This window comes from Zonotrichia albicollis, chromosome 1 (assembly GCF_047830755.1).
Source record: "Zonotrichia albicollis isolate bZonAlb1 chromosome 1, bZonAlb1.hap1, whole genome shotgun sequence".
NCBI lineage: Eukaryota > Metazoa > Chordata > Aves > Passeriformes > Passerellidae > Zonotrichia > Zonotrichia albicollis.
Genome location: NC_133819.1, coordinates 13,320,936 through 13,347,979, shown reverse-complemented (window position 1 = coordinate 13,347,979; position 27,044 = coordinate 13,320,936). Strand labels below are relative to the sequence as shown.

Here is a 27,044-nt window from a genome sequence, read left to right as displayed (position 1 = left end):
AGTATTTCTTCCTTAGAAATCCGAAGTGCCACCAGACTATGACAAACATGACCCGGAGCAGAAACAGATTTACCGCTTTGTCCGGACGTTGTTCAGTGCTGCTCAACTGACTGCTGAATGTGCCATTGTCACCCTGGTGAGTGTCTGAAGGATGACATCAGCCATCTGACAGACCCAGTTTTGTTCTCAAAAGTTGTGTTTGTATGATTTCATAGATCTGGGTGCTGCCAGGGAATTTTTTCTCACTATGGAGACCGAGGAGATTGCTTGATGGGAAGAGATGCCACAGTTCATTTCATGGGTAGAGTAAGTGAGGAAGAAGAGATTGCGTAATATGTGACACAAAACCTGGGGTCCTGCCTCACAAAATGAGTGTTCCAGGCCACCAAGGTGACTCATAGAAAATGTAGGTGGATGGGGTGGTCTGAACATGAGGGAATGTTAAAAGCAGAAAGCCTTCAACTTTCAGGGGGTTTGCTGTGTCTCACTGCAGCTCCCAGGAGAGACTTGGGAACAGCTGTAGGTGATTTGATAGCACTAATAAGAATTGACTGGCACATGAAGTATTCAGTGAGTGACTGGGACATGTTGGCTCTCTTCTGCTTCCACTATTCTTGTCGTGGGATTGAACAATTGTACTCAAGTCTGAAGTTTAGCTGCTTAAAAATAGCACAACACAAAAGAAGGTTCAAATTTTCAGCTGGTATGGATCAGCATAGCAATGTGGATTAAAAGAGCTAAAGTGATCTCTACCAGCTGGGAGTTTCTTAATTTTCTTGAAATTTATATCCTGCCAATTCTGACAAGTCTCTTCAGCTTTCAGTCACAATTTTGGCCATGTTCTTCTCTCAGAGGTTTTAAAATAACAAAATGGTTTTTTACTACTACAACATGTGGTTTCATGACAGCTTAGTTGTGCATTTCAGATGGAGGAAGGAGAAATTGGAGAAGGTGAATTTTGAAGCCCAGGCCTACTCATTTCCTCTCTTAATCTATTTTCCTTGGCTTCTAAGATTAGTTGGCAGGCTTTTCTTCTTCAGACAGAATGAGTTGTACTAGCCAGTAAAGAACAGGAATATGGGAGAAATGGGGCAAGAAACACCCCCCAGTGCTCCACCCTTCCATTTTGTAGTTTTACTCTACCTAGTTGCTTGACAGCCGATATTTGTTTTCTGGAATGACATTTTGCCTATTTTATATAATTGTACTAAGTGCTTGTCCTTTTTCCTTTTCTTCCTAAGTGTTTTCTGCTGGAGACAAGATATGTTGTGTAAATCAGTATGTTCTTTTGTAATTTAATTAACCCACTGTCAACTACATTTCATTTGTCTGTTATTCAATCTTAAGTTCTGTGATCAGTGAGGGCACTGTTTAGTAGAAGACAGGGGGCTTTTTCCCCTTTTTTTAGTAGCATTACCTTTCTGTTACTGCAATGCATGAGAAGTTCTTTCCCACAAGTCTTATATAACTACTTCCTTGCCTCTTTTGGTTCTTGTGTGGTTTCCTTGCAAGTAACTCTTTTGAAGCATAAATTTTTTTAGTTAATTTGGTTATACTGCAGAAGCTGTTTCCATAGTTGTTAGTGCTTGAAAATTTAGGTGACTTGGGTTTTTTTTTTTTACTCATTACCATGTTAACAGGAAAATGTATTACAGCCTAGTTCTTAGAGAAGCCATGCAGATGTTTATGGATGAATTTGGTGCAGGTGATCAGTGTTTACCATTCTGCTCTTCTTGCTTGTGTTGTCAGGATAATAACACGTGCCTGACCCCCCTTTCCAGAAACCTTCAGAGGTTATACATAGTGTTTTACAAGTGTGAATTCCACTGCTGCTGCTCTCAGTTTCCTCTGTACTTCTAGATCGCATTTCTTTATTCCTTTGTGTCATCAGGAGGGGCCCCAGACACAGATTGTGTTGTTTTTGAAATCCTCATGCATGGAAACTAGTGAAAAAGCAAGCAGCCTTTCCCCCTTCCCACACTCCTGAAATCTTAATAATGTTGATCCTGCTGTTTATGAACCTTGCAAGTGCTTTCAGTTTTGATATCCTGTCTGGAGAAGGAGGGATCAGCATTCCCTGCTGTGTTTTGCCATAGTCTGGCTGTCTGTCAGCAATCTGATAGCCCTGTCTGCCACTTGCTCCTCCTGGGAGGGCTGCCAGAAGGCAAGAAGTGTGGGGATCTGGGACATTTTGAACAAAATGCTACAGTTTTATCTTTCTTTCACTCACTCTAATAATTTTTAAACAGTTCTAAGGACCCTTTTTTACTGCCCGCATTATGAACATGGTCCGAATGCACCCACTGTTTGTCTTGGTACGTGCATTAACCAGGTAAAAGCAGCAGTAACAATTAGTTCCACAGCAGGCTGTGTGCAGTGCAGGAGCTGAGTAAATGTGAAACTCCAGACTCTGAGATAAGCTATTCTGCTGCAAAAAGCCAGCATTGTGTGGCTTCAAGCACTTAATTAAAATATTTCAATTAAAGCCTCCACTATTACAGCAAAACCGATTCATAATTAAACTAAAAAAATTTAATTTTCACATAGCCTCCAGAGCTGCCAAGAGATTTCCCATACTGATAGGTGGAAAATTTAAAACCTCAGGTTGAAACAATTAAATACTAATTCACATTATTTATTTATAAAATAGTACCATAAGAATAAAATTAGTTTTAAGAATCATTTTGCTAATTTAAAGCTTGTGACTAGTGGTTCTAACCCCAGTGATCAGCATAACTGTGTTCTGTGACCTGACTTATTGAAAAAAGTCTCTCACCCCAGAGTATTCCCACCTTTGCTAAAACTGAGGAATGCCTGTCTCCTATTTTAGTGTCTCCTCTTCAGTATCTCCCTCAGTGCAGAGGTGGGAAGTTGTACTTGTGTTAATCTACTAATTGGATGGCAAATAAAAATGAGAACAGGAAAACAATACAGTGTTTGCATGTCAGGAGAATTAAATATTTATGCTTTGTTCTTTTGTTCTGTGAAAACAATCCTATGAACTAGACCTCAAGAGCAGAATGGTCCAAGTTTTCTGCTTTGCCTTGGAACGACTTTCTGGGTTTTTTGCGAACAGGCCAAATTTACGGCACTTTGAATATAGATCTGTGTCCCTAGTGGTTTCATTTTGCATTTGCAAGTGTGCTGGGTCTGCATGCTGTAGACAGATCAGATACAGTGATATGTAAATACATACAGTATACAAGCTGAATTATTCTGACAAGTTCAGAGGAGCATGCTTTTAGAATACCTTGAAGAGCTCATACTGTGACTGAGGGGATTTGATACTACCAAATTTGAAGTTTGAGGTATGTAGGAATAAATTCTCCTTATGAAAAATAGGGATTTAATTAATCCAGCCAGATGTTCCTGACATCTAACTGTATTCTTCAGTCATATTTTCAGCACTTAGGTAAAGAGAGAATACTGCTGAACTGTATTGTAAAAATTATTGTATTTGCAGATAATTTTGTTTTGTTTTCTGTGTGTTTGGAGGAATGGTGCAAGTTTATTGGTTTCCTCTCACTGGGATGTCTTTACATTTGAATTCTGATAAAATACTTTATTTAAGAAGTATATTTCAATTGATGTATAAAAAAATGTGATGCTTTAAAAGAAAATGAAAACACAAAAGGGTGTCCAGAGTTCATAGACACTTGATCTGTGGAGGTCCTTTTCTGCTGGCCCAGTGTAACCTCCAACCTTTCTGCAGCTGATGGAAGGTGCAGGAAGGTGATGGAGGACCTTGGAGTGGCATCCAAAGCAGGGCTTGTTGCCTGGTGTGACTCTGAGGCAGCCGGAGTGTGGCCGGGTGTGAGCCAGGCCAGGCAGTGAACTGGGGCTGTGTCTTGTGGTAGGAACTCAGGAGGAGAATTGTGTGTATCCACTGGGGCTGGTGTCCTCCTTTGTCCTGATCCTCAAGCATTCCTGGGGAGGTGCCAAAGCCCAAGACTTGGTCACTTCAGAAGAAGGTCTTCAAGGTGTAGAGAGGTCCCTTGCCCTGTGCTGTTGATCCTGAGCTCCCTAGAAGGAGGAGGAACCTGTGCTCTGGGTACTGGTGGGATAAGAGATTCTGGCCCCTGGTTTTAGGCTGTTCTTATCTTTTCACTGCAGTCCAATGTCTGACACACAAGTGATTATCAGTTAATACTTACACATCTACTTAGTCAATTCTTGCCTTAGAGTTGCTGGGATATGCACTTAATGGAAAGAGAACAGTTGAGGTGGGCATTGAGGGGGAATTCTTTTTAAATCAAATGTGTAGAGGCCATTCAAAGAATGTGTATGTGCTGATGCTCTTGGGCTTGTGGGCAAAGAATGAATGCTGATCCCAGTTTTAGACTGCAAAGTCAATGTTGCCTAACAGTTGGAGTGCATTTGACATGGATTGTAGGTATCTTTTTGTCTTAAAAAGAGTAATTTTGGGGGCAGACCTGGGTCTGTGTGACTTCTCTCAGTTCCATTTGTGCTTTCTATAAATATCTGTAATGGTACTTTGCAGTTGTTCACCTTTTTTCATAGTTCTATGCTTTTGTTACTTCTTTTCACCATTTGTTCTCAGAAATAAAAATGGAATGAATTTGCAAGGACCACAATGAGATTATGTCCTTTTCCACCAAATGGGTGGCACCAAACCTTTGTAGAATATTTTAAATGCCCAGCTGGGCAATTGCAAATCACGGTTATTTCTGGAGAGTCGTGGTGAGGAACTGGCTGATGGCTTAGAACAGAGCATATGGCAGTTTAGTGATTGGATTAGAGCCTGATTTGGCTGTGTGAGATCCACTACCAATTATAATCTTTTCCATAAAGATATCATTTCAGTTTCAAGGCATTGTGACACACTAAAGTTTTTTCATTAGAGAGAAATGACTCTGTATTTTTCCATAATATGTTGGGATGGAAATGTCTTTGTTAGCTACTCTGTGCTCCTGCAATTTACAGTGCCGGTTACCTGATGAAGAAGGGAATGAGGTGTTTGCAAATAAAGGTTATTTTGTAGATTCTCAATTATAGTAATTAAAATAGCAAAGCCATTGTCTCCTCTTTGTCCATGTTAATCAAGTGATAAATAACTTAAGCTACCAGAGTTTTATTGGTGAAATAGAGGTAGAATTTTACATAAAGCCGTATAAAAACCACATGGGAGAAGATCATGTTTTGCTCCTGCTGCTGCCTCAAAATTCAGAATTATTCTAGTCATGACAGTGACATTCCTTGGAGATTGCCCATTGCTGAGTGTGCTGAGACTCCCAGTCACCTTCCTTGGGGGCAACACACAATTCCTGACCTCTTACTGTGGCACCACAAGGAAATTCTAGTACTGCGTACAAATATAATTGCGTAATAATTTCAGTTGGAAGGGACCTCTAGGGGTCATGTCTGGTTTGGCCTTTTCTTAAAGCACAACCAGGCTGATCAGGGCCTGACCAGTTGAGTTCTGAGTTTCTCTGAAGATGGGAATTTCATTACCTCCACAGAAAACCTTCTCCATTGCTTTAGGGAAGCCTAAAAAAAGTCTAAACACTAAATAGTGTTTAGACTGCAACTCCAGTGTAAGAGGTATCAGTGGAATATTGGAAGTTAATGTTGAACAGCTTCAAGATGAAGTTACAAAAAGAAGCAAAACTTCTATAAGAGCCCTATTGTATTTTAAAAAATTAGTGGGTTTTGTGATTGTGACATACTGAAATGGAATTATTTGACATTTTAATATTTGGTATATATCCTCCTGAAGAGGGAAAAAAGGCAAAGACATATTATCCTGTATTTTAACTTTTCTTTCTACTTGAATGTATTATATAATGTCCAAAGCATGCTAAAATGTCCTCTGAGATGGGAAACATGAGATGCCGTTTCACACTAATTAAAAATGAACTCTTCAATGCTATCTTTAGTTTTCAGTTTCTTCAAACGATTTGTGTTCTGTTGATTGGGATGTTGTGTAACCAACACTCTGCTATCCAGGATCATGGGGAGCCTGACATCTTGGGTAACTGAGACAACACAGGATACTGTGGATAGTTACTATTAAACACTTGGAGTGAGCAGGATGGTTTCACCCACCTGCAGATAAACACCCTGAGGATTAGTTTAAGCTCAGCAGTGGCCCTGCTGGAGCAGTACTGCTCTGAGGGGCCTTGGATGCTGATGCTGGTAGTTTGTGCCATGTTACAGTTCTGTGTTTGGATGAAAAAAGCCCCCCAGGACCAGTGGTTATAGTGGATGGCCTAGTGCTATTGAGCATGCCGCTGCAAGTCCAGGGCCTGGGAGTCAAGATCAGAGACATCCAAACTAGGTCAGCATGGAGTTGTTTCAGGTCTGGCGGATTTAAGAGCTGAAGATATGTGCTGAAACAAATCAGTTCTGTACTTCTGCTAGACCTGAAACAGCTTTTCAAGCCATTTAACCGCATTCCTGTGGTGCTACATCTAAGCTAATGAACCTCTTCAGAGTTCATTGAACTTCCAGCCAATTTGGGATTATCTATACACATGGAGTGGTGATTTTATTTAATTAGTATAAAGAAAGTCTCTTTCATTCAGATAAATGAGTTTTTAACAGAGGCAAATCACCAAATTGGTTTCACTTATGATTAAATAATAATTTGCTAATACTCCAAGTATAAAGGTCAGCCATTGTGAAAGCCTGGTGTTAGTCTGTGGGAAGAGATGGAAAATAATGCAGTATTGTTCCTCTGAAATCTTAACTCTGTGCAGTGTGCGTTCTGACTTGTGCTTAGTTATTAAAACATCTCCAATGAGGTGCAGCTGTTGTCCATCACAGCTTGTTAGCCTGACACATGTGAAATCATGTGATTCATTCCCAAATGCACAATGTAGGCTAATCATGAAGGTACCAGACTCTGAGGTATTGCATCCGTACATAAAAATGTACGGACAGACCAAGCCACTGGCATTTTCCCAATCAGAATTGTATTTTCATTTCAGCTAGGATGTGAATTATGGTACAAATGAGTTTTCAATATTGTAGTGTTGTTGTTACTAACACTGAGTTGTATTTGTTCTTTGCAATCTGGAAAGAGTTCAGAAGTGTGTTGTTGGACTGAAACCACTGAAAGTTTTTGCTCATGTCACATCGGTAACTTTAATCTGTATAAGTAGTCTTGTTATCATTCTGTAAAAATATCTATACGTGCAGTCATAGAACTAAGTGGGCAATGACAAATGTGATGATGACGACTCTTGGATGCTATGAAAATGCTTGAGCAGAACTAGGTGTTAAATTAATGCAGAATAAACTTGAGTCTTTTGAGAATTCAGCTAGTAGAGAAGTACTGAAAAGTTCTGCCTCAAAAGCTTACGTTCAGGATGAAGCAAATTTGGAAAAAAATAACAATGGTGCAACAGCTTCAATTTGTTTTAAGCTTTAGTTCCATTTTTGAGCTTGGATACAGCTCTTAAAAGTTGGTGGAGGCAAATAATATTTTAACCTCTGGACACCAAAAGCTCTTTAGTTCTAGTTCCATAGAGGAACACCTGTCAAAATAATCAAAAAGACAGATAGTTCCTAGACTTATGCTTTAAAAAAGAGGGAGAAAGAAAAATAGCATTTCTTACATTGTTTCTTTTGCACTTTTTGTTTTTTTTTGCCATATAAACCAATTTTTTCCAGTATTTTGAGATGGAAATTGTAATATTCTTTTCTATTGTGACCTTTTAAAATTCAATTTTATTATATTGCTTCATAGCAACTAGTTCTAAAGTAGATGTTGAAAGTGTTTTGCTTTTGAAAATTAGGCCAGTGAAATTCATTACAAGAGAAAAGTCCACTGAACCACATAGTACACTCAAAATCCCAGTCTGTTTGATACAAAACCAATATTTAGGAAAATGACCCTTGTGTTTAAGACACTGTTTAATGTTTAGACATAATTGCATACAAATGGTATTTCCATATCTCACATTTACCATTCCAGGGCCAACATTTTCAGTGTTTTTTTTTTTAAATGAGGTGGAGCATGCCTCCCTGTGTGTGTGGGAACACTCACTGGCTTTTGCCAGCAGAAGCAGGTGGTGTTCTCCCACCAGCAGTGCATTTGTTTGGGATGAGGAGTGTAGTGATTAACCCACCCCACCAGCCTTCCTCTTCCAACAGGCTGGGAGCCACCTGGCCATTCTGCAGAAGTCTCTCCTGATTCAGCACATCTTTGCAGCAGCCAGAGGCACCCCCTGCAGTAGTGAGAGCATGGCAGACTCTGCCTGTCCTGCTCTGGTGTCCCATCATGGGACATTGTGGGCTGCTACTGTGTCCCACTAGGGCATTGAAATGCTCTGAAATGAAACCAGCTCCATTTATCAGAAATAATTAATTTTGGGCACATTTACATTGGAAACTGCTCTGTGTATGCTGCTGTTATGAGGTTGCTCTACATCAGCAGGGCAAGAGCTCAAGTATGTACCAGCCTGAATTTCCCAATCTGCAGTCAGTGGGTTCTCTCTGGGGGAGAGACACAGGGAGAGCTAGAAGAAAGACTGTCTATGTGGCTGGGTGAGCTTGATTAAAAGTTGAATACTTACACTAATGTCTCCCAAAGGTGCACTGATGATGTCACAAATTCTGGATTACAGTGAGTTCTCACACTGACTGAGGACCTTAAAACTTTAACAAGTGTTTGCTGCAAGTAGTTGTGTTCTTTTTCTGTCTTCTCTTACTTAAAACCCAAGACTGAGTAAAGGAGGCCACAGCAAGTGAACAAAATAAATGCTCATTTAAGGCATGTTCAAGAAAGGAGTTGAAAGCTACACTAAGTGCCTTTCTAATGGAGAGCTGTTTCTCATCCTCAGTTTTAGTGGAGTATGATAAAGAGCCTTGTTCCAGCAAGTAGTGTATCTGGAGTCAAGCCCAAATTATCACCAGGGAAGCAAGAGTGATTTTTCACAGCCCTCAACATGCTATTGGAAGATGCATCAGAATGGTAATGAAGTAGGTGTAGGAATAGAGTCTCATCAAACTCCTATTTAAATTTTAATTCTGATTTCTCAAGTATGTGCTGGTGGGAAAATAGTGGCAAGTTTATGCTGCCTTTTTTACTGAGGTGTAATTTCATCTGCTGTGCAGATGGACCCTGACAGGCTTGAGAGGCTGGCCTGTGCAATGCTCAGGAAGTTCACCAAGGCCAGCTGAAAGGTCCTGCACGTGGGTCAGGGCAGTCCCAAGCACAAAATGCAGACCTGAGAGCAGCCCTGCCGAGGAGAACTTGGATGTGTTGGGAAGGGGCTGGATGTGTGCCGTGTGCGCTCTCACAGCCCAGAGAGCCAAACGTGTCCTGAGCTGCATCCAAAGCACTGTGGGCAGCAGGTGGAGGGAATCTGTCCTTCTGCTCTGTTCAGCTGAGTGCTGCATCCAGCTTTGGGCTCTCTGACATCTTAGAAGGGTATGGATCAGCTGGAGCAAGTCCAGAGGAGGGTGAGGAAGCTGGTCAGAGGGCTGGAGCACCTCTCCATGACAGGCTGAGAGAGCTGGGGCTGTTCAGCCTGAAGAAGAGAAGGCTCTGGGGATGCCTGGTAGCAGCCTTCCAGTACTTGAAGAAGGCCTGGGGGAAAGCTGAAGAGGAACATTTTGTGAGGGTTTTTAGTGATAGAGCAAGGGCTATAAATGGCTTTAGCCTGAAGGAGGTTAGATTACATGTTAGGAAGAAATTCTTTACTATGAAGGACACTGAAACAGGTTGCCCAGAGAAATAGATACCCCATCCCTGGAAGTGTTCAAGGCCAGGCTGGTTGGGACTCTGAGAACCTGTCTAGTGCAAGATGTTCCTGCTCATGACAGGAGAGTTGAAACTACATGGCTTTTAAAGGTCCTTCCAAGCCAAACCAATCTATGATTCTATGTCTTTCCTTGCAATATAATTCTTACCGGTTTACATTTTCTTCTCTAAGTGCCTTTGAATTTCAGCCCCCACTAAATCCTTACTGAATTGTTTTTTTCTTTATCTTTCTAAGCTATAAAGTTCTCTCTCTTTCCAAGCTAGAGCTGTACATTAGAAAAGATAGATGTTTCTGATTTTTGTATGCTCTATCTACTATAAATATTGAGTATTCATTCTAAATCTGCTAAAACTGGATGTGAGAAGTTGGTATTTAAAAGGTTTGCATTAACAGTAGAGAGTCAAATTCTGCATTGGTGTGAAGCAAGTTATCTGCTAATTTGAGTGGTATATTACAACTTCCATATGCTCTCTGCTTATGAAGCTCCCAGTGTTAGTGTATTGCTTTAAAGAAGTTTTCTGCTTCCCAGGGATGACTCCAGGGAATGCTGTATTTTCATTATTTGAGGAGTAGTTTTGCTTGCAAAGTTGACAAATTGCCTTTTGTGATACAGTGTGTAAGGAGCTTGTTTACACGGGCTGTCTGGAAAAGACAGTGTTTTGCACCGAACCCCCAAGTAGTGCAGACTTCAGGGAGAGCCATGTGCCACTTTCTTACTGAGCTTTGTGTTTCTGCAGTCTCACTGTAACAGATTTTATACACTGAAGTCATTTCAGAATGATCTGCGAAGTAAAAAGTCAAACTTGCATCTTCACTAATGGGCTTGACACATAATTTGGAATTTTGTTCTTAAATAACAGTGATTTGCCTTCCTTAAGAAGGAAAATGTTTTTTTAACAATTAGTGATGTTTTGTTTTACAGTATTATAAGATACCTTTAAGGTTTTCTTCAGCTTTAGGATGGCAAGCAGGGGGAAATCACAGCTAAAGAAGAAATGGTGTATTTAGGAGTCTGATCTCTGACCACTTGAAATGGGTAATAGGATCAGAAGGCAAAGGCCAAGTGGATTTATCATATCCAGTTTTGAGCCTGGCATTAACATGCCATGTATTTGAAACTACAACTTTTATAATAAAATGATCTTATTGAAAGCATTTTTAATGGCATACTGTTTCAGAATTGCTGGAATGGGAATAATTTTCTTTTTCATTTCTATTTAGTAGCAAAATAGATTAAGTCTTGATTTTGGTGTGTTTCCACAGGTATATCTTGAAAGACTCTTAACTTATGCAGAGATAGATATCTGTCCAGCAAACTGGAAGCGAATAGTACTGGGGGCAATTCTCCTGGCATCGAAAGTGTGGGACGACCAGGCAGTGTGGAACGTGGATTACTGCCAGATCCTGAAGGATATCACGGTGGAAGACATGTGAGTGAAGGTTGTTTATCTTTGTCAATGAGTGCCAACATCTGTGTCTGTGAGGGGGGTGGGAGGTTCTTTCATAAATTGTGTCAAATTTGTCTATCTGTGTTGTATCTAAACATGGTGAATGCTGATAGATGGCATGAGGTTGGCTTGACAGCTGCTTACATGGAAGACATGAATTATTTTTGTTTTCTGGATGAAGTGTATTTTACCACTGGTTATTCAGGCACAATAATGAAAACAGATCTACAGAATATTTAAATGTGTGATTTGATAAAATTCCCCACATCCAGTGAGCCTGCATGTATTCACTTCAGCATCTTTTCCTGTCATGCTGCTTCTCCATGCACAGAATGGACATGTAAAGCAGGAAAGGAAGTTATCTTAATGACCTTTAGATGATCACCCAGTTATTTATTGCCATTATTTAACATGGATGCTTTTGGGTTTTGACCTTCCCCCCGCCCCCCCTGGTGTTCTGCTCTATTAGTTTTCAAGATGTTAAAAATCCAAACAGAATGAGGTTTCCAAAATAAAAGAGAGATATAAGATGGACAAGACCCAAAATCAGGCCCTTCACATTTCTGTGTGCAATATTCCATGAAGAAGAATTTGCTAATGGTTCCTTAACTGATTGAGTGGAATCTGAGTAATTTTACAAGGTACTTTTCCCCTTGATCCTTTTCTTATGCTTTCTGAGCATTCAGTAGCAGTGGGGGTCTCCCTGCATTTGCTTCTCCTGGGTGCTTTTAAAGTGTTCCTGAAGCTGGGACATGAGCTGAAGTGCTGAACAGCTTGAAGCAGAGTCACAGGTTTGACTGTGCCATATGACAGTATTAATCAAGAATGGTTATAAAAGGGAGGTTTGAAATGGATAATTCTCAGTGCTTTTCTTGAAGGCGGTGTGAAAGGAAACAAAAAAAGAAGTTATTGTTTCTGACAAACACATGTGATGGTGCTACTGTTAGAAGCTGCATTTGAGCTGTGTAGCACCAATACTCCCATGGCAGACCTGTGCTCACATCAGCCTTTATCTGCACTGCACATTCCCTAAGCCAAACTGTGATGAGTCCTTGTCCTCAAGCATTTTTAGCTTCTTACCCTTTCCTTGAAAGATTTTAGGGTTCTCACAAACTGGAAATCCAGAAGCCTCTGGGGAGCCTGAGTTTTCTCTATGTACTGGGTGATCTCTATGGGCTTTGTGTTTAGGGCTCTGTGTGAATCCCCCAGCAAAGATTCTGGTGCTAATATTCCTGCTTTCAGTTTTCCAGTTTTTGTTTTCATCCTATCTGCAATGTGGTGGATTTTTTTTCCTCCTTATTTTTTAGTTAGCTGGGACAGTACAGTATGATGATTTGGAAGTCTCTGGCTCTAAGCAGGACAGGACCTTTCATTGTATTACTAAGGCAGAAGATCTAGGTCAAAATCTTGAATTTGTGTGAATCACTCAGCATAAGTGTATCTTGCAAAACATCAAGCAAACCTTTCAGGGTTTTATAAGTCAGCATCAGTGCAGTGAACTGTGCCTAAAAGTGAGTGGAAAACTTGGGAGTACTGAGGTGCAGTGGGTACCTGTAGTCTTGTATTTGGCATTACATTGAGTTTTTGAGGAGTGGCCCAGGAAAGCACATGCTAAAGCAGTCTGAGGGAGGTGTATGGGGAAAGGTATGGTGGTTAGTTAAATTACATAAGTTCAGTAAGAAATACTTGTACGTTTTTGTCCCTTCTGATCTGCAGCTGATCCTGGAGATAGGGGAAAATAACAAACTGAGGCTGTGTATTTGGGATTTTTGAGGATATTCTTCAAAGGGGGTACAGCTAATGTCTTCTGCCAGTTAAAATAAGCTTTATTCTATCAATTAAGATAGAAGTTTAGGCTTAGCTTGTAGAACGCACAACCTTGGCAGTATAAAAGGATATGTAAAGGTAATATTGACATTTTTTACTTGGATTTTTAAGTTGCAATCTTCAGCAATGTGAATTTTGCCGAAGACACCATATCCAGCTTTTAGTTGGTCTTTTAGTATTAATTAGTACTTATTATTATATAAACATAGAATTTTGGCACAGAGGGTGAGGATAAGGAAGGACAATGCTTATGATGTAAGAATTATATAAGGGTAAAGAGTGAGAAGGAGAAAAATAATTCAGTGTTAAAAAACTACAGCACCAGTACTTTTTATCTTCAGATCCTTCCTCTTCTACTGACAGCTGTGCAACTTTTATTTCATATTCCTTGCACATTTGCACAACAGTCAAAATGTAACTTAAAGGCAATATAATCATCAGTCAATGCCCACTGGTAGCACAGTAGTGCAGTCTCTGGGTTCTTTAGGAAACATTGATGGCTTTCACCACCCATTTATTTTTTTTATTTCTCATATCTTGAAATCGTTGTCTTTAATGTATCATATATCCCTGCATAAGTATTAAGTAGGATATCCAAACAATTTATGGAAATATCCAGTCTTTAATTTTGTTAGTTGGCTTATTTCTCAATGTACTTTTTAATGTATAAGTGTAGGGAATAATGTTTTTGTATACTAAAGTTTTATAGGGTGGGAGCCCAAACAGGAGCTCTGTTCCTATCAGGTATTTTGACAAACATGTTTCCTTTAGATGCTGGAAAACATGTGATCACCACTGTGAATTTTGGTTGCACGTCGAAGGGAAAAATTGCTTTATTCTGTTCTTAAAGACTTTGAGTATGATGAAAAATTCAGGTTTCCCATGACTAATTCTAAATGATGGATTATGAAGAGCTGCAGGGAGTAAATATGTTCTTCAGTAATTTATGTGTTAGAGTAATTTGCAGTGTTTATGAGAGGAGCCTGACAAATTTAGGACAAATTTGTGTGTATGTGTGTTGTTGTGGCATAGCTGTGTGTGCAGACCCACCTAGTGGAGGTAAAGCAGAAACTACGAGAAATTTTTTTCCCTGCTAGGTTTTCTTTCCAAAACTGTGTTGGCCAAACTGATAAAGGTGCCCTTTGACTAGCAAAACTTTGTGTCTCGATTTGATTGGCATTGCAGTAGCAGCTGCAACGTGCAGCACCTTTCATATTCCTCATTGGTGTGGTAGAACTTGGTAGACAAGGTCAAACCTTAGGCTGGAATAATTACATATAGCAAGAATAAAAAATGAACTTGGTTTGTACCATTTGCAATTTAAAGTAAAATTACATTCAGAATGCACAGTCTGAAATATGTTTCCATGTTTATCTTCTTTCCACAGGAATGAGCTGGAACGCCAGTTTCTTGAGCTGTTACAGTTCAATATTAATGTTCCCTCCAGTGTTTATGCCAAGTATTATTTCGATTTGCGTTCCCTGGCAGAAGCAAATAACCTGAGTTTTCCCTTGGAGCCCCTCAGCAGGGACAGGGCATATAAACTTGAGGTAAGGCTTTTTAGATTGCTCAGTGTTAAATGTATAGGGGGAGTGGCAATTTCTGTGCTCTTTCTCCCTTTTCCCATCTCTTCCCAGATACTCCCATGAGTTATTAGAATATCATGAGCCTGATTTTCATAATAGTTTTCTTTATGCTTTGAGTATTCATGGCTGTGGGGCAGCTTTTAGACCCAGTTTGCTTCATACCTTACCTTGCTTTCCATTTCTTTTCAGTTGCAGTTGTCTGTATTGGCCTTGTGGAAATACCCACAAGTTTTATAATTATTGTATTCACAGTCTAGTGTTGCTTGTTCATTTGGTTTCTTAAAACTGATTATCCACCTTAAATGACAGAATATTTACAAACATTGCTGATAATGGCTATTCCATGTTCTTCTTCTGCAAGTGCTCAGTTTCATGTGGATCCAAGTTTATCTCCATTGATGTCTTTCTCAGTAAAGGGAGAACAGAAATGAGCACATGCCTTCAGTCAATAAGTCATGGATGCTTATGAGATGTGGATATACAATATGCCAGAAGCACTGTTGGATGGTCTGGACCTGTGAAATGCTGGGCACTGTGAATACCACATTCACAGGAGGAATTTAAATTATCAGTTAATTGTGGGCCCTTTGCAAGACTGCAACATATTTTTCCTCATTTTTTGGATATGTTTTTCAAATACAGGCATTACTGCACTGGGTGTGCATTTTGTTACTAATTTTAAAATTTTTTCATTAGATGCTGGCTGCTTTTAGCAGTACACATCTTTAATTACACAACATCTCTGCACTGGAGGTTGTTTGCCTGGGGGTTAGACTGAGCTTTGCATGTTCTGAAATTCCTAGTGCTCCTGTGGAGCAGGCAGGCAGTTCTGTGCACGTTTTTGTGGGGGGAAATGGTGCGTGGGAAGGTTAATTGACTTGTTTGTGACTCTAATGGGAGCTAAAAGTGGTGGAGAAAGAATCAAAGAAAATTTCACTTAAGTTTTATTTCCCATTCTTTCTAAATATTCTTCCTAAACTGCACAGGTAGCTTCAATAAGAATGTCATTCTTTGTACAGAGTGTGATCTAAATCTGCATCAGATTTTGTTTCTATTAAAGAGAATACTTTAAAAAATTCATTTGGATTGTAATCTTACTTGAAAAGAGGTGTTTTACTGAGTTATGGGAATCTTGATAGTAAGTGCTATTACATATATCAAAATTAAATGAATTGCTTTTTGATTTAGCCCGCAGTTTCTTAAAACTGTCCATCTATATCACACACAATGTATAACAGCATGTTACAAATGAATGCAGCAAGATAGCTCCTAAAACCTTAGAAGAAAAGAAAAATGGGAAATGATGGTAAATAGACAGAGAATACTGGTAATTCTTCTGTACTAGCTAAAGAAAAGGCATATTTAAAAAAACTAATGGAATATTTTTTCAATAAATCTGTATTATTAAAAACTTCCCCATTGGGCATGCTTTGAGCTGCCAGCAGAAGTTGGCTGTAAATAACCCTGCCAGCCAGGGGATGTCTTCAGGGTGGAGGAGGAGTATCTGCTGTGAACCAGCTTAGTCTGCCACCTCCTTGCCTCTCTGTTCTGTGGCCAGAAGGAAGGGAACTGCCTTGTTCCCTGGCAGTACATGGTTGTCATTAGTGTGCCCTTGAAACTACTTGACAGCATAATTTATAGCCCGGTTCCCTGAGCACAGTGAAGCATTTCGCTTGCCAAGAGTCATCAAAATGCATTTGCAGCACTTTTGTAGTCTCTCGTGTGCTGTTCAGACCAGAGTTCTCTGTTTTAAAACAGTTGCCTGGATTGTCAGGTGGAGTAGATGAAGTACCACACAGGCTGTGATATTTTTGATACTGAGAGAAGAGCTGCAGTCTGTGATGAAAGACAACAGCCTCACAGCAAATGTATTCATGCAGGGGAAGGATTTGCCTTGCGTGATAAACTAGAGAGACCTTGCTCAGTCCTAAGATTAAAGCAATTTATGGCATTTGAGATCACAAAAGGTGTTGTGTGGAGAAATAGCTGTATTATAAAATATTTTTGCTATTTTTGCGTTTTAAATGTATTTTTTATATCTGAAGTAGAAGCATTAGATCTGACATGGCAGAATCTGCATTGTGATTTCTGCAAACATCATGAAGTTGACATACCCATGATGATGAAAAAAGACCCTAAAATGACCTAAAAGGATGAGGCTGGTAAGAAATGTACCTCATCACAGGGAAATGCTGGACAAGATCCATCAGCATAGAGGTGTTACGAGAGATTGCAGTACTTGTTAAACATTACATCACTTTCTCCAGCATCTGCAGTGGGTGATTTCTCTTATGTCATGTTCTCAGAATTGACCCTTAAAAAGCAACTTTGTCTTTTAAATGACAAAAATGAAAGTAATTTTTTAACCTTTTAATTATCTGTGGACTAAAGTGTCCTGGATTTGTTATACCAGTCCACCTAGTATCCAGAAACCATTTTTATGAATCCTCTTGGGTTTTTTTTCTCCTGTTCAATGGAATCAGGCAGGTTAAAAATGGCAAATAAATTTTCATTAGATCATCCACTCTGTCCACCTGCCAATGCTGTTTGTTCCAAACAGCATATGTTATAGTGTGTTTTGTTCTTCCTTTTAATTATGTTCAATGTCACGGCTTTCTTCGCTTTTCCTGAGACCTGTTTTCTAATATGGGAGAATTTTTTCTGCCAAGAAGGTTGTTGAGTGTCCAGACTTAATCCATTATTTCGTCATTTCCTACTCTTGCACCTGGTTTTTCTCCCATCTACTGAGCTAAATATGAGTCGGATTCTCCTCTTTAGGTTAAGTAGACAAAACGTGTCTGTCCTGTTGCTGCTTGTGATCTTTGCACTGTGCTTGTTCCAAGGTTAGATTTTCTAAGAGCATACATTAGTGCACTCCCAGTTTAACTGATGATGTCTGAGATCTTTATTGATAGGATGGTACTTGAGCACATAGTTCAAACCATTTGAAATATGTGCTGTTTTCTTGACCCTGAGGAGATACAGTCCCATAGATCCAACAGACAAACCAGGAGAAAAATGTGTAAGTTACAGAGAAGTGTCTGTATATCTCTTCAGCTTTCCACTGTCACAGGAACTTGATTGCAGTTCTATGATCAGAACCCTCAAAGCCAGGAGGAAAAGGAAGAGCAAAACAGAGCAAAACTCACCTTTTTGGGTCTTAGGAGTAACCAATTGTGCTTTTCTCGTGCTTTATAAATTAAGGAGAACTATCTGCTGTTTTTCTCTGCTCGGTTTCCTCTGGTTTGTCAGTTTTTGGAGGGTGTGCAGCACTCACAGTCTGTGCCTTTGTGCATTCCTGAGAGTGAGCCCATAACCAGCTGTGCTGCTTTCCTGCCCTGCACAAATGTGCATGCAGCCAAAATTTGTACTGCTGCTTCTACTATTACTACTACTGCTGCTGCTACTATAGCCATTCTCCAGCCTTCTTTCTCCTTACTTGTTCCCTCTTCCAGTGATAGAATCTCTAGGAGAGTCATAACTAGCAGAGGAACTGACTTGAGTTCTGTATGCATGGGTATAATGGAAGAATAGATATGTGTATGCATTCTAGCTGAATACATACGTTACAGCCAAGTCCAAAAAAATTCACATGATGAATTAGTGTTGCTGGTTTTTCAGAATGTTTTGATTTGACATGAAAAGTGGTCCCTTGCAACTGTCAAAAATTGGTTTCTTTTTCTAGCAATAAATGCAACAGAATTATCAGATGATAGGTGATTATAGCTATTTTGATTTATTTTAACTGAAGGACAATAATAAATATTTACCATTTTCTGCTTTCTTTGTTTCCCCATATGTTATACTAAAGTTGACTAACTACCTTGCCAAGTATGCTCCAAATGTTGATTTTATAACTTACTTGCAGATGAAGAGGTATCTTTAGATATTGACCTGCTTTAAATGGCAGTGTGTTTCTTATCCATATGATTCATCAGCATAGCCTAGAGATGCCAAATATTAAGTGCCACTTCCAAGCAACAATTCATTTTGTCTGACCAAGTGCCAGAACAGAAATTTTCCTGTGTCACACAGGCAATTTTGAAGTGATTACCTTCTCTGACTGTTTGATGCCTAAGGTAATAGTCTGATTTGGCAGCTGAAAGAAGTTGAGCTCACTTAAGTACACTCCTTTCTCAAGCCATGCCTTGGCACATGCTTTCATGGATAAACATTTTTAACCCATTGAATTGCATCAACTCTCTTAGTCCATCAAGTTCCTGGTTAAATTAAATAAGATTTTATTAAGCAGTTGTAAGTGAATGAAGTTAGTCTAAGAAGCAATATGAATACCTTTGTTATTCTGTTGTTCTTTGTGTGCACCATGAAGGAAAACTGCGTTCAAGAGTAGTCTTAACAAAAACGTAGTTTTCAGCTAAAAAGTAGCATCTGTTCTCTTGGTGGTGGTAAGTTTTATGTTGTTTTGGGGTTTGGGTTTGTTTTGGTGGTTTTTTTTTCTAATTTAATGTTTTGTGGCCTGCTTGGCCAGAGCATTAGGTGAATGTGCTCTCAGATGTATGAGCAGCGTGTTTCTGCCATACCTGCCCCTGGTCTTTGCAGGACTATTCAAATTAAAGAACTCTTCACTGCTACAACTTGCAGTGCTATAGAAGTAAAGATGAAGAGTGAAAACGATGATCCATGGAGTCAGGATGTTTAATTATTTGTAATGCCTTGTGTTATAATCAAACATTCTACTGGGTTTGTTTGTACAGTGGTCTTTATTAAACATCTTAAGGCATAACTTGAAAGCATTCCTGAGTAAATAAAAAATGCTGCGTTAGTTTGTCGTATTTTTGAATTTGACCTTGAGTACTCCTTGCAGTGAGCTTTCTCTGCAGCTCTGCAGTTTGATTGCCAGAGTTAACATCCCTACTGATGCCAACCACAGCTTGTCCCAGCCATATGAACTCTAATAGACAGGCTATTTTAGGGAACAGTAAATTCATGCATGTGAGGTCCATAATAAATACTATTTTTAAACTTGGCTAAAAACAATAGAAGAAACATCAAACATTAACTCCAGTATAGCATAAAAGGAGTTGACATTTGAATAATGTTTGTCTCTCTCTTCAAAAGGTTTAAAAATGACTATGTATTTATAACATGAATTAAATTATTCTGATTATGAGTTTAATTTCCCTCTATATATGGAATTATATAAGATAGCCTGGTCACTTAAAAATTATCATCTGCTTCTGAAAGGTGAGTTAACATCAGCTTGGGAGGCAAAGCAGAGTGAGTGTTCTGCAAGACCATTTCTCAAAAGAGGAAAATATAATACAAGATTTTTAGGAAATAAAAAATTTAAGGGCCATTCAATTTTTAAATTCTCCAAATACACTTACAGTTTCTATAGTTGTTAAGTTTTCCACGATTTTTGATTTATGAAGGATTATACATCAGTTACTTTGTAGAAATGGGTAAGCATTGTCAGCTGCCTCAGTGAGGTTTACGATGGTTCACCTGCAGAGACAAGGCTTGGGGTATGCTGAGTCCTTCTGAAGCTGCCACGTGGGGCAATGCAAGCTTTCCTTCCAAGACAAATGAAATGAAAACTAGGATTTGAGGAGAATGTCTTCATCTGTTTTGCCTAATGAAATGACTTTCGTAATTTTACCTGTATGTAGAAATCTGCATCTAGTCTTGCTTTACCTGTACAGCTGTGGGCATTGCCATTGAGGGTTTTTCATCTTTTGTCTTGCAGGCCATTTCTCGCCTGTGTGAAGATAAATACAAGGACTTCAGGAAAGCTGCAAAGAAGCGGTCGGTCAGTGCTGACAATCTGACTGTGGTTAGATGGTCCCCTGCAATTATCTCCTAACAGAGGAGACTGGAATATTCCTATGGACCTACTGTTTCATCCATCCATTTTTTTCTGAGTGGGCTGGGGGCGGGGGGATAAAGAAAAAAAGACTTTTGATTTTTTTATTTTTAAATCTGTCAAGCTGCCTTTACAGTGCCTCCCCATTGTGTAGCACACGAGTGAAATGCCTAACGGAAGGAGAAATGCAGAAATCGGTGTTCCGGAGAGAAGATCGGCAACAATTATTTTCTCACTTCCACTAACAGCTTTACACTTTTATGAGGAAACAGCAAATCAGGTGCTTGGAAGAAGAAACAAAAAAAATGAAGTAGAGGCAGAAAAATATTTAAGAACTCTGCCATTTTCTATTATATTGTACTCATGAAGGGAAATGGCAGCATGAAAAAAACAACATGTAGTCAGATGACTGTGCACTAGAGGAATGACATTGGGAGTTCCATCTTAAAGGTTTCTCTTAATATCTTTTTGTTGTTGTTGTTTTTTTTTTTTTTTGCATTCCTCATTGCTGCTTCCCAGGATAAATTCTTCCCCTTGCACAGCAGGAAATACAAAATCTGTATTTACAGTAGCACAAGCCCCTGAATAAATAGTGTTGGGTTTTTTCACTGCACTTTTCTCTGTAACCTGTCTTATTAGCATTATTCTTCTTAATTATTATGCATATGTTACATATGTTTCTTGTATGCCTTTTATTGTATTTCAAAAGAGAGAACTTGACCATAGTGCTGAACCAAAAGTGTGTACAGGGATCAGAAGATCTTCGTAATTTCATGATGTGTTTTATTTATAGTATACTTGGGTGCGTGTGCCTTCCTGAGTTCTTGGAATCATTTATTTTTCCGTAATATAAAGATACAGTTGTTAAAGTCTTGAGATGATGATGATAAGACTTGGGCCAAATCTCTGAAATTTGCAACAGATCTTGTGATCCTTTTCGCAGATTTTCATAGCATTAGAAGTTTAGCAGAATTCATCCATTTTGAAGGAGATTTATTTTTTTTTTTTTGTGGCCTGACAAGTTCATTCCTTCACCTCCAGGTCCATTGTTGCAAGCAATATTCTCAATTTTTATATGTTTACTTTAAATCAAAGTGAGTCTGTTTGTATAAAATAAAAAATAATAAAAAAAATTGTTCCAATGAGAAGGCCTCTAGAAGAGCAGAATGGAAATCTTAATAAGGTATCTGTCACAAGGAGATTTGATTTGAAAGCTAAAATACAAACCCTCATGTTTTTCAGTGTAGGTGCTTTTAGAAATTAAAAGTAACTGAACTGTGAATATAATTTCCAACTCGGATTATTGAACTCCTCTGTTATTATTATTTCGCTCTTACTGTGGCTGTTCCCCCCTTGGCAATTGTAAGAACCTTTATACAAAATAACTTCTCAGTATAAAGATATTTGCTTCATAACACCACAGGGTGATTTTTTTCCCCCAGTTGTTTTTTTTTTGGTTTTTTTTTTTTGGTTTTTTTTGGGGAGTTTTTTTGCACAGTTTAGAAAGATACAGCTGAAAGCTCTCAGTTCCCTGCAATGTGTCCTTGTGACTGTCGCTGAAGGGAATGGCAGCAGATGTCCCTGATTTGTGCACTACTGTTGTAACCCACAAAGATTCCATGTTTGTTTTGTTAAGCCCTATGGGCTTGTAGCTACCTGGGGGCCCAGAGATGCACACCTGGCTCCCAGAGCGATGCTGATCCGGGGCCTCTGGGCCAGGAGGCACCCACAGGATCACAGCAGAGAAACCAAACAGCTTCCTGTCAGCTTTCCAATGGGATTTCTTTAGTTTGAGACATGAAGGCTTTGTCCATAAATTCTCCTGGTGTTCTTTAGGCCTTTAAAATAATCTAATTCTCATCACTTCTTGTTGTGCCAATGCATCAGAACTGTGAGTATCCAAGTCCATTTTTCCCTTGAACATGGAATGTAAGGCAAGTGTTTATAACAAATTACAGCATTTGAAACCTCTTTACAAATAGTATCAAAAGGAACATTTTCAGAACATTTGAAATTCATCCTTTATAAGCATAAATTTAGGCTTTAAAATATGTAAAATATTTTGATTTATCAACACTTTGCTAAACTATTTTCCATTTAACTTGATATCAGGAATATTGGTTTTATCCATTTCTGGGTGATAGAGATATGAACTTTGGATTATGTAAAGATATCAATGCATCTACTATAATTTTTGTGAAGTTTATTAAACTACTTTAAAGATTGTATAGTCTATTTATTGTATGTATGTACATACAGTCTGATACTTTAAAAAGTGGATTCCGTAAAACCTGGCTCAGTCTTGTTTAGACTATTGAATATCGTTTTAGCCTTGTGCACTGGACTCTACCTCTGTATAGGAGAATTTTCCATATTCTTAATTAGTACTGATTCTGTGATTAACTTGGTTATGTTTCTTGCACTAAGAATTAAAAAAAAAATCTGCTGTAAGTGTGGATTTTTTCTTTAGTTTTACCATATGAATCCTCTACATTTAGATGGATGTTTCATTCCCTCATGGTTATAGAATAATTCTTTGCTTTTTCTTCTGGTTTGTTCCAGGGTTGCCAAAAATACAGTACCTGTCAGTAAATCTGAAAAGTGTCTTTTGTTTGCCAGGTATTCTATACCAGGTAATTAAAAATTAATTATTATTTAGGCTTATGTTGTGTTTAGTGTAGTTTTTCAGCATTACTGTATGGAAAATACCATTGCAAAGTTAGAGCATCACTGGAGATGTAAGAAGGGAGGAGAACCATATGACATTTTAATTAACAGCACAAAGACATTGTGTTTTGCTGTAAATGTTTTCTGGATTAAGGTTTTCATTATTGCTTTGGTCACCGGCTCAGAGCTGAAAAGGTGTAGGAGATATAATAAACCTGTCCATTCAAGTATCGTTGTCTTAATGAATTATTTTTATTTGTTGAGCCAGTGGGCCACTTGTCTGGTCATTTATGTGTTGATAATTGGATCAATATTTGAAAAAAGCATCTTGTAAGGGTTTTAATCATTCATCTGTATGCAGTCCAAAGTTGTTGCCATAATTCCTCTTTCCACCTGCAGACCTCTTTATATTTTATTTGCTGTTTGTATTTCATTGTTTGTCAGTGAAATATATCATTCTGACAGTGTCATGTGGAACTGAGAGCACTGGAGTCATGGGATGAAGTGCAAAAACAAAATGATCAAATCACCTTTTTCCACCTTTTACAAACCCAGTCAGCTCTTCAAATGATGCATGTTTTCTATTGCTAAAAGTATACAAAATCCTATCCTATAGCAGGGTAATGGATTTGTTTTGTTAAGGATTTGGGGATTTTTCTTAGAGAGAAATTAGCATATATTGCATAAGTGCTGGTTACATTTGTGGAGTCTGAACTAAGACTTGGTGTTTTAACACCTTTCTCTCCAGCTCCCCTGATGCCAGAAACCTTAGCTATAATATAAAAATTAGAAGTAACAAAAACCTCATCAGAAAAAGGCAGTGGTGTAATGGTGGCAGATGACAAGATGACATCTGTTAGTGTTGGCTGTATAAAAATAACAGTATGTGGGAGGGAATAGAGGAACTGAAAGAGCAGAAAAAAACCCCCCAAAATCTGAACACCTGAAGCAACAAATTATTTACAGTCATCCTTAGTTGGTAATGAGCATTTTATTTCCCAGTGATGTGTTTAAACTCCTTATTGAAGTGCTGCACATCCACTGCAGGCTCGTGTTTCTGCTTCTTCATGGTCTTCATGTGGAATGCACTCAGCTTAGCTTTTAGCACTTTCCTCACTTTTGTGTAAAACACATTTTTCTGTAATAAGAACTTTTTTTTTTTTTTACTTGAATTGGCAGTTGTTGATAACATTTGCCTACTCTGCAGTGAAGTTCCCGTTTAGTGTCTTTAATGGGTTCTGAGAAATTGGTTCAACTATAAACACAGGCATACCTGTGTGAGTTCACTGAGATGTACGTGGAAATCTACTACACCTGGAGTGCAATATGTGTTTTTCTGCTGGTTTTGTCTGTCTTCTCATCAACTGAACTCCATCTTGAGGAAACCACAGAACTGGTGAGACTGAGCTGCATGAACTAAAGGTAATGATGGCAGATGTGTAGTGACCACTGCTCTGTGAAAATGCTTTACAAAGGGAAACAAGATTTAGAAGAAAAGCTGCTGCTTGTAAGGAAAACAGTAGTGATAGCAGATGTACATTATGATGTTGAAAAGATTGTTTCACAGTGTGGGAACGTGCTTTCCTGGATCTTATGAGAACAACAAAAAGTGCTGAGTTGCAGAACCACAGCTTGAAAAGGACTGAATGCCCTGAGGGCATTGAGGCACTGGAACAGGTTGCTGAGACAAGCTGGAGATGCCCCATCCCTGGAAGGGTTTGTGGCAGGAAAATTGGAACTCAATTATCTTTATGGTCCCTTCCTAATCAAGCTTTTCTATAATTACAGCTAAGAAAGCCAGGCTCGAGTTTATTTCTTGCCTGGCCTGGATCACTGTGCTCTTCCCACAGAAGAAAGGAGCAGCAGGATGGCAAATTGAAGAAAGGCAGGTGACAGAGCAGGACAAATAGACTGTACTTCTTGTGTTCCTTCTAGAATAGTTGGCCTGATGCAATTTGGTGTGAAAAAAAGAGTTGTTGTTTGATGCCCTTTACATCATGTGTAATGTGTTTCAGTATCATCAGCAGAGGCTTTCAGCTGTTACACCTGGAGATACTGTTTGGTGAAGATCTGCTAAGCAAGCTTCTTGGTGTGGTGAAATGGTACTGTACACCCATGAGTTGTCCAGAACCTCTACTAAGAGTTTGTAAAGCTGAAGATGTCAATGGTCTCTACAGATGGAGAACAGCAAATAACAAAATGTCAGAAATTGTATTTTGTAAAATACAATTTCCCAGCATACTTAGATCATTTACCTAATGTACCTGATTTAGTTTCAGACCTTTTTTCCTTGCATCTCTGACACAGAGACTGGGGTGCTGTGGTAACTAATGCAGTAAATCTTTGAAACTGGAAAATCTCTGGAACTATCACTGCCACCCCTTTGAATTCACTGGCAGTGAAGTGAATCCTCAAAAAGCAGATGAAGACTTACTCATGTGGCATGAGGGCTTCTCTAAACAGGCATTAGAGTAAGACATCACCTTCATGTAAGAGATTCCACATCACACTTAGGTATAGAGCTAATTCTTCTCTTAGCTATAGGTTTCCTTGCTTCACTGCTCTGGGTTTTCATGCCCCTGTAGTTTAGTTGTTAATATTAATTATTCTCCATGGAAACAGTATCTTGGGAACTGGCAGCTGTGATACCCTTGCTGTATCTTATATTTAAACAATACAGATCATCCTGTGGCCCCATCCTTCTCTTTCATGTATTTCAGGCAAGTGAAGAATTCTGCTATAGAAAAAGGAGAGGCCAAAACGATGGGGATTGTTGGTGTGCTAGAAGGGCTGTGAGGCACAATTCAGTGTATATATTTTAAAAATAATCCAGGAAATAACGATGGAGAAATGTATTTGTACTTTCTATGCTGTCAATACCAAAAGGCATTGATGATACTTTGAGAAGTGTGATGGTGTTGAAGCTCTTGGGCAAAGAGTTTAAGGGATTATTCAATGGGGCAGAATATGCAGAGTGTTTTTCATTGATCTGGGGAGGAGGAAGACCAAGCTGTACTGAGCAAAATGGTACAGAAGAACATGTAAAATACATACACCAGATAATCTTGAACATCACGCATTAGAATGGCAGAACTAGCTTGATGTTGGTACGTTATTTCAGTGTTTGCAAAGTATTGGTGGTCCCCTTACTTCCATAGTAACATCCTTTTTCTTTTATGGCATTCCAGTACAAGGTGGTCCTGTGTAGGCAAAAGCTTAGTACACACTGTTAATTATTAGAATATAATCAGTAATACTTGAAAGTAGACTTTACAAAAAAAGCTAAAATAAAAAAGTAAGAGTTCCTGTTAAGAACAAAAGGTGCAGAGGGTGACCTGACGCTGCTGTAGAGCTTCATCAGTATGAGCATTAAATAATGAAAGTCTCCTGCTTGTGACAGCTCTCAGTACATGACAGTCCCACTTCTGAAGTCACAGGCTGGGAAGGTGAGAAGAATTGTGGAGAACAACCTCCTACCCCTGTCCCCTGGTAATGACAACCCAAGTCCAACTACTGTAGTTACAGTAGTTTAGCACAGCAGAGTTTTGAACAGAGATGGAAAATTATTCTTCCAAATTGCATCATTGCTTTGTACAAAAGTAAGAATTATTTAAATGTGTAAGTCACCACCAGTATTTGTAATATTAAATATTTAACTTATTACTGCCAGCAGGTACATACATTACACCCTGCCATGGGAATGAGTCCACAGTCTGAATGTGTTCTCTGGCAGTGCTTTGTAGGGCACCTATTCTAAGTCTGTCCTCTGGAGGAATGATTCTTTTAACCCAGGAAAATAGTTGGGTGTATGTTGATAATTTTGAATGTCAGGTAAGGTGATCTTCCAGATCTGCCTGATTCAAGGCTTTGGATCAATGGTTCCTTCAGCTGAACAGAAATAAATGCTTCAAAGCATGAAGTGACAGTACTGACTTCATCTAGAGAAATTGTGGTCATGTCA

At 38.9% G+C, this 27,044-nt stretch overlaps 1 protein-coding gene across 4 annotated transcripts in view; it reads left to right on the top strand.

Moving 5' to 3' along the window:
* CCNY (cyclin Y) overlaps positions 1-23,310 on the top strand; it is a 119,439-nt gene extending 96,129 nt beyond the window's left edge. For all 4 annotated transcript variants that reach the window (XM_005480388.4, XM_026796334.2, XM_014270052.2 and 1 more), the window contains 4 exons: positions 17-136; positions 10,995-11,161; positions 14,394-14,556; positions 20,300-23,310. In XM_005480388.4, the coding sequence (XP_005480445.1) occupies positions 17-136; positions 10,995-11,161; positions 14,394-14,556; positions 20,300-20,416 (567 nt within the window). In that variant the 3' untranslated portion in view covers positions 20,417-23,310. The remainder of the gene's footprint in view (positions 1-16; positions 137-10,994; positions 11,162-14,393; positions 14,557-20,299) is intronic.
* Positions 23,311-27,044: the final 3,734 nt, after the last annotated feature.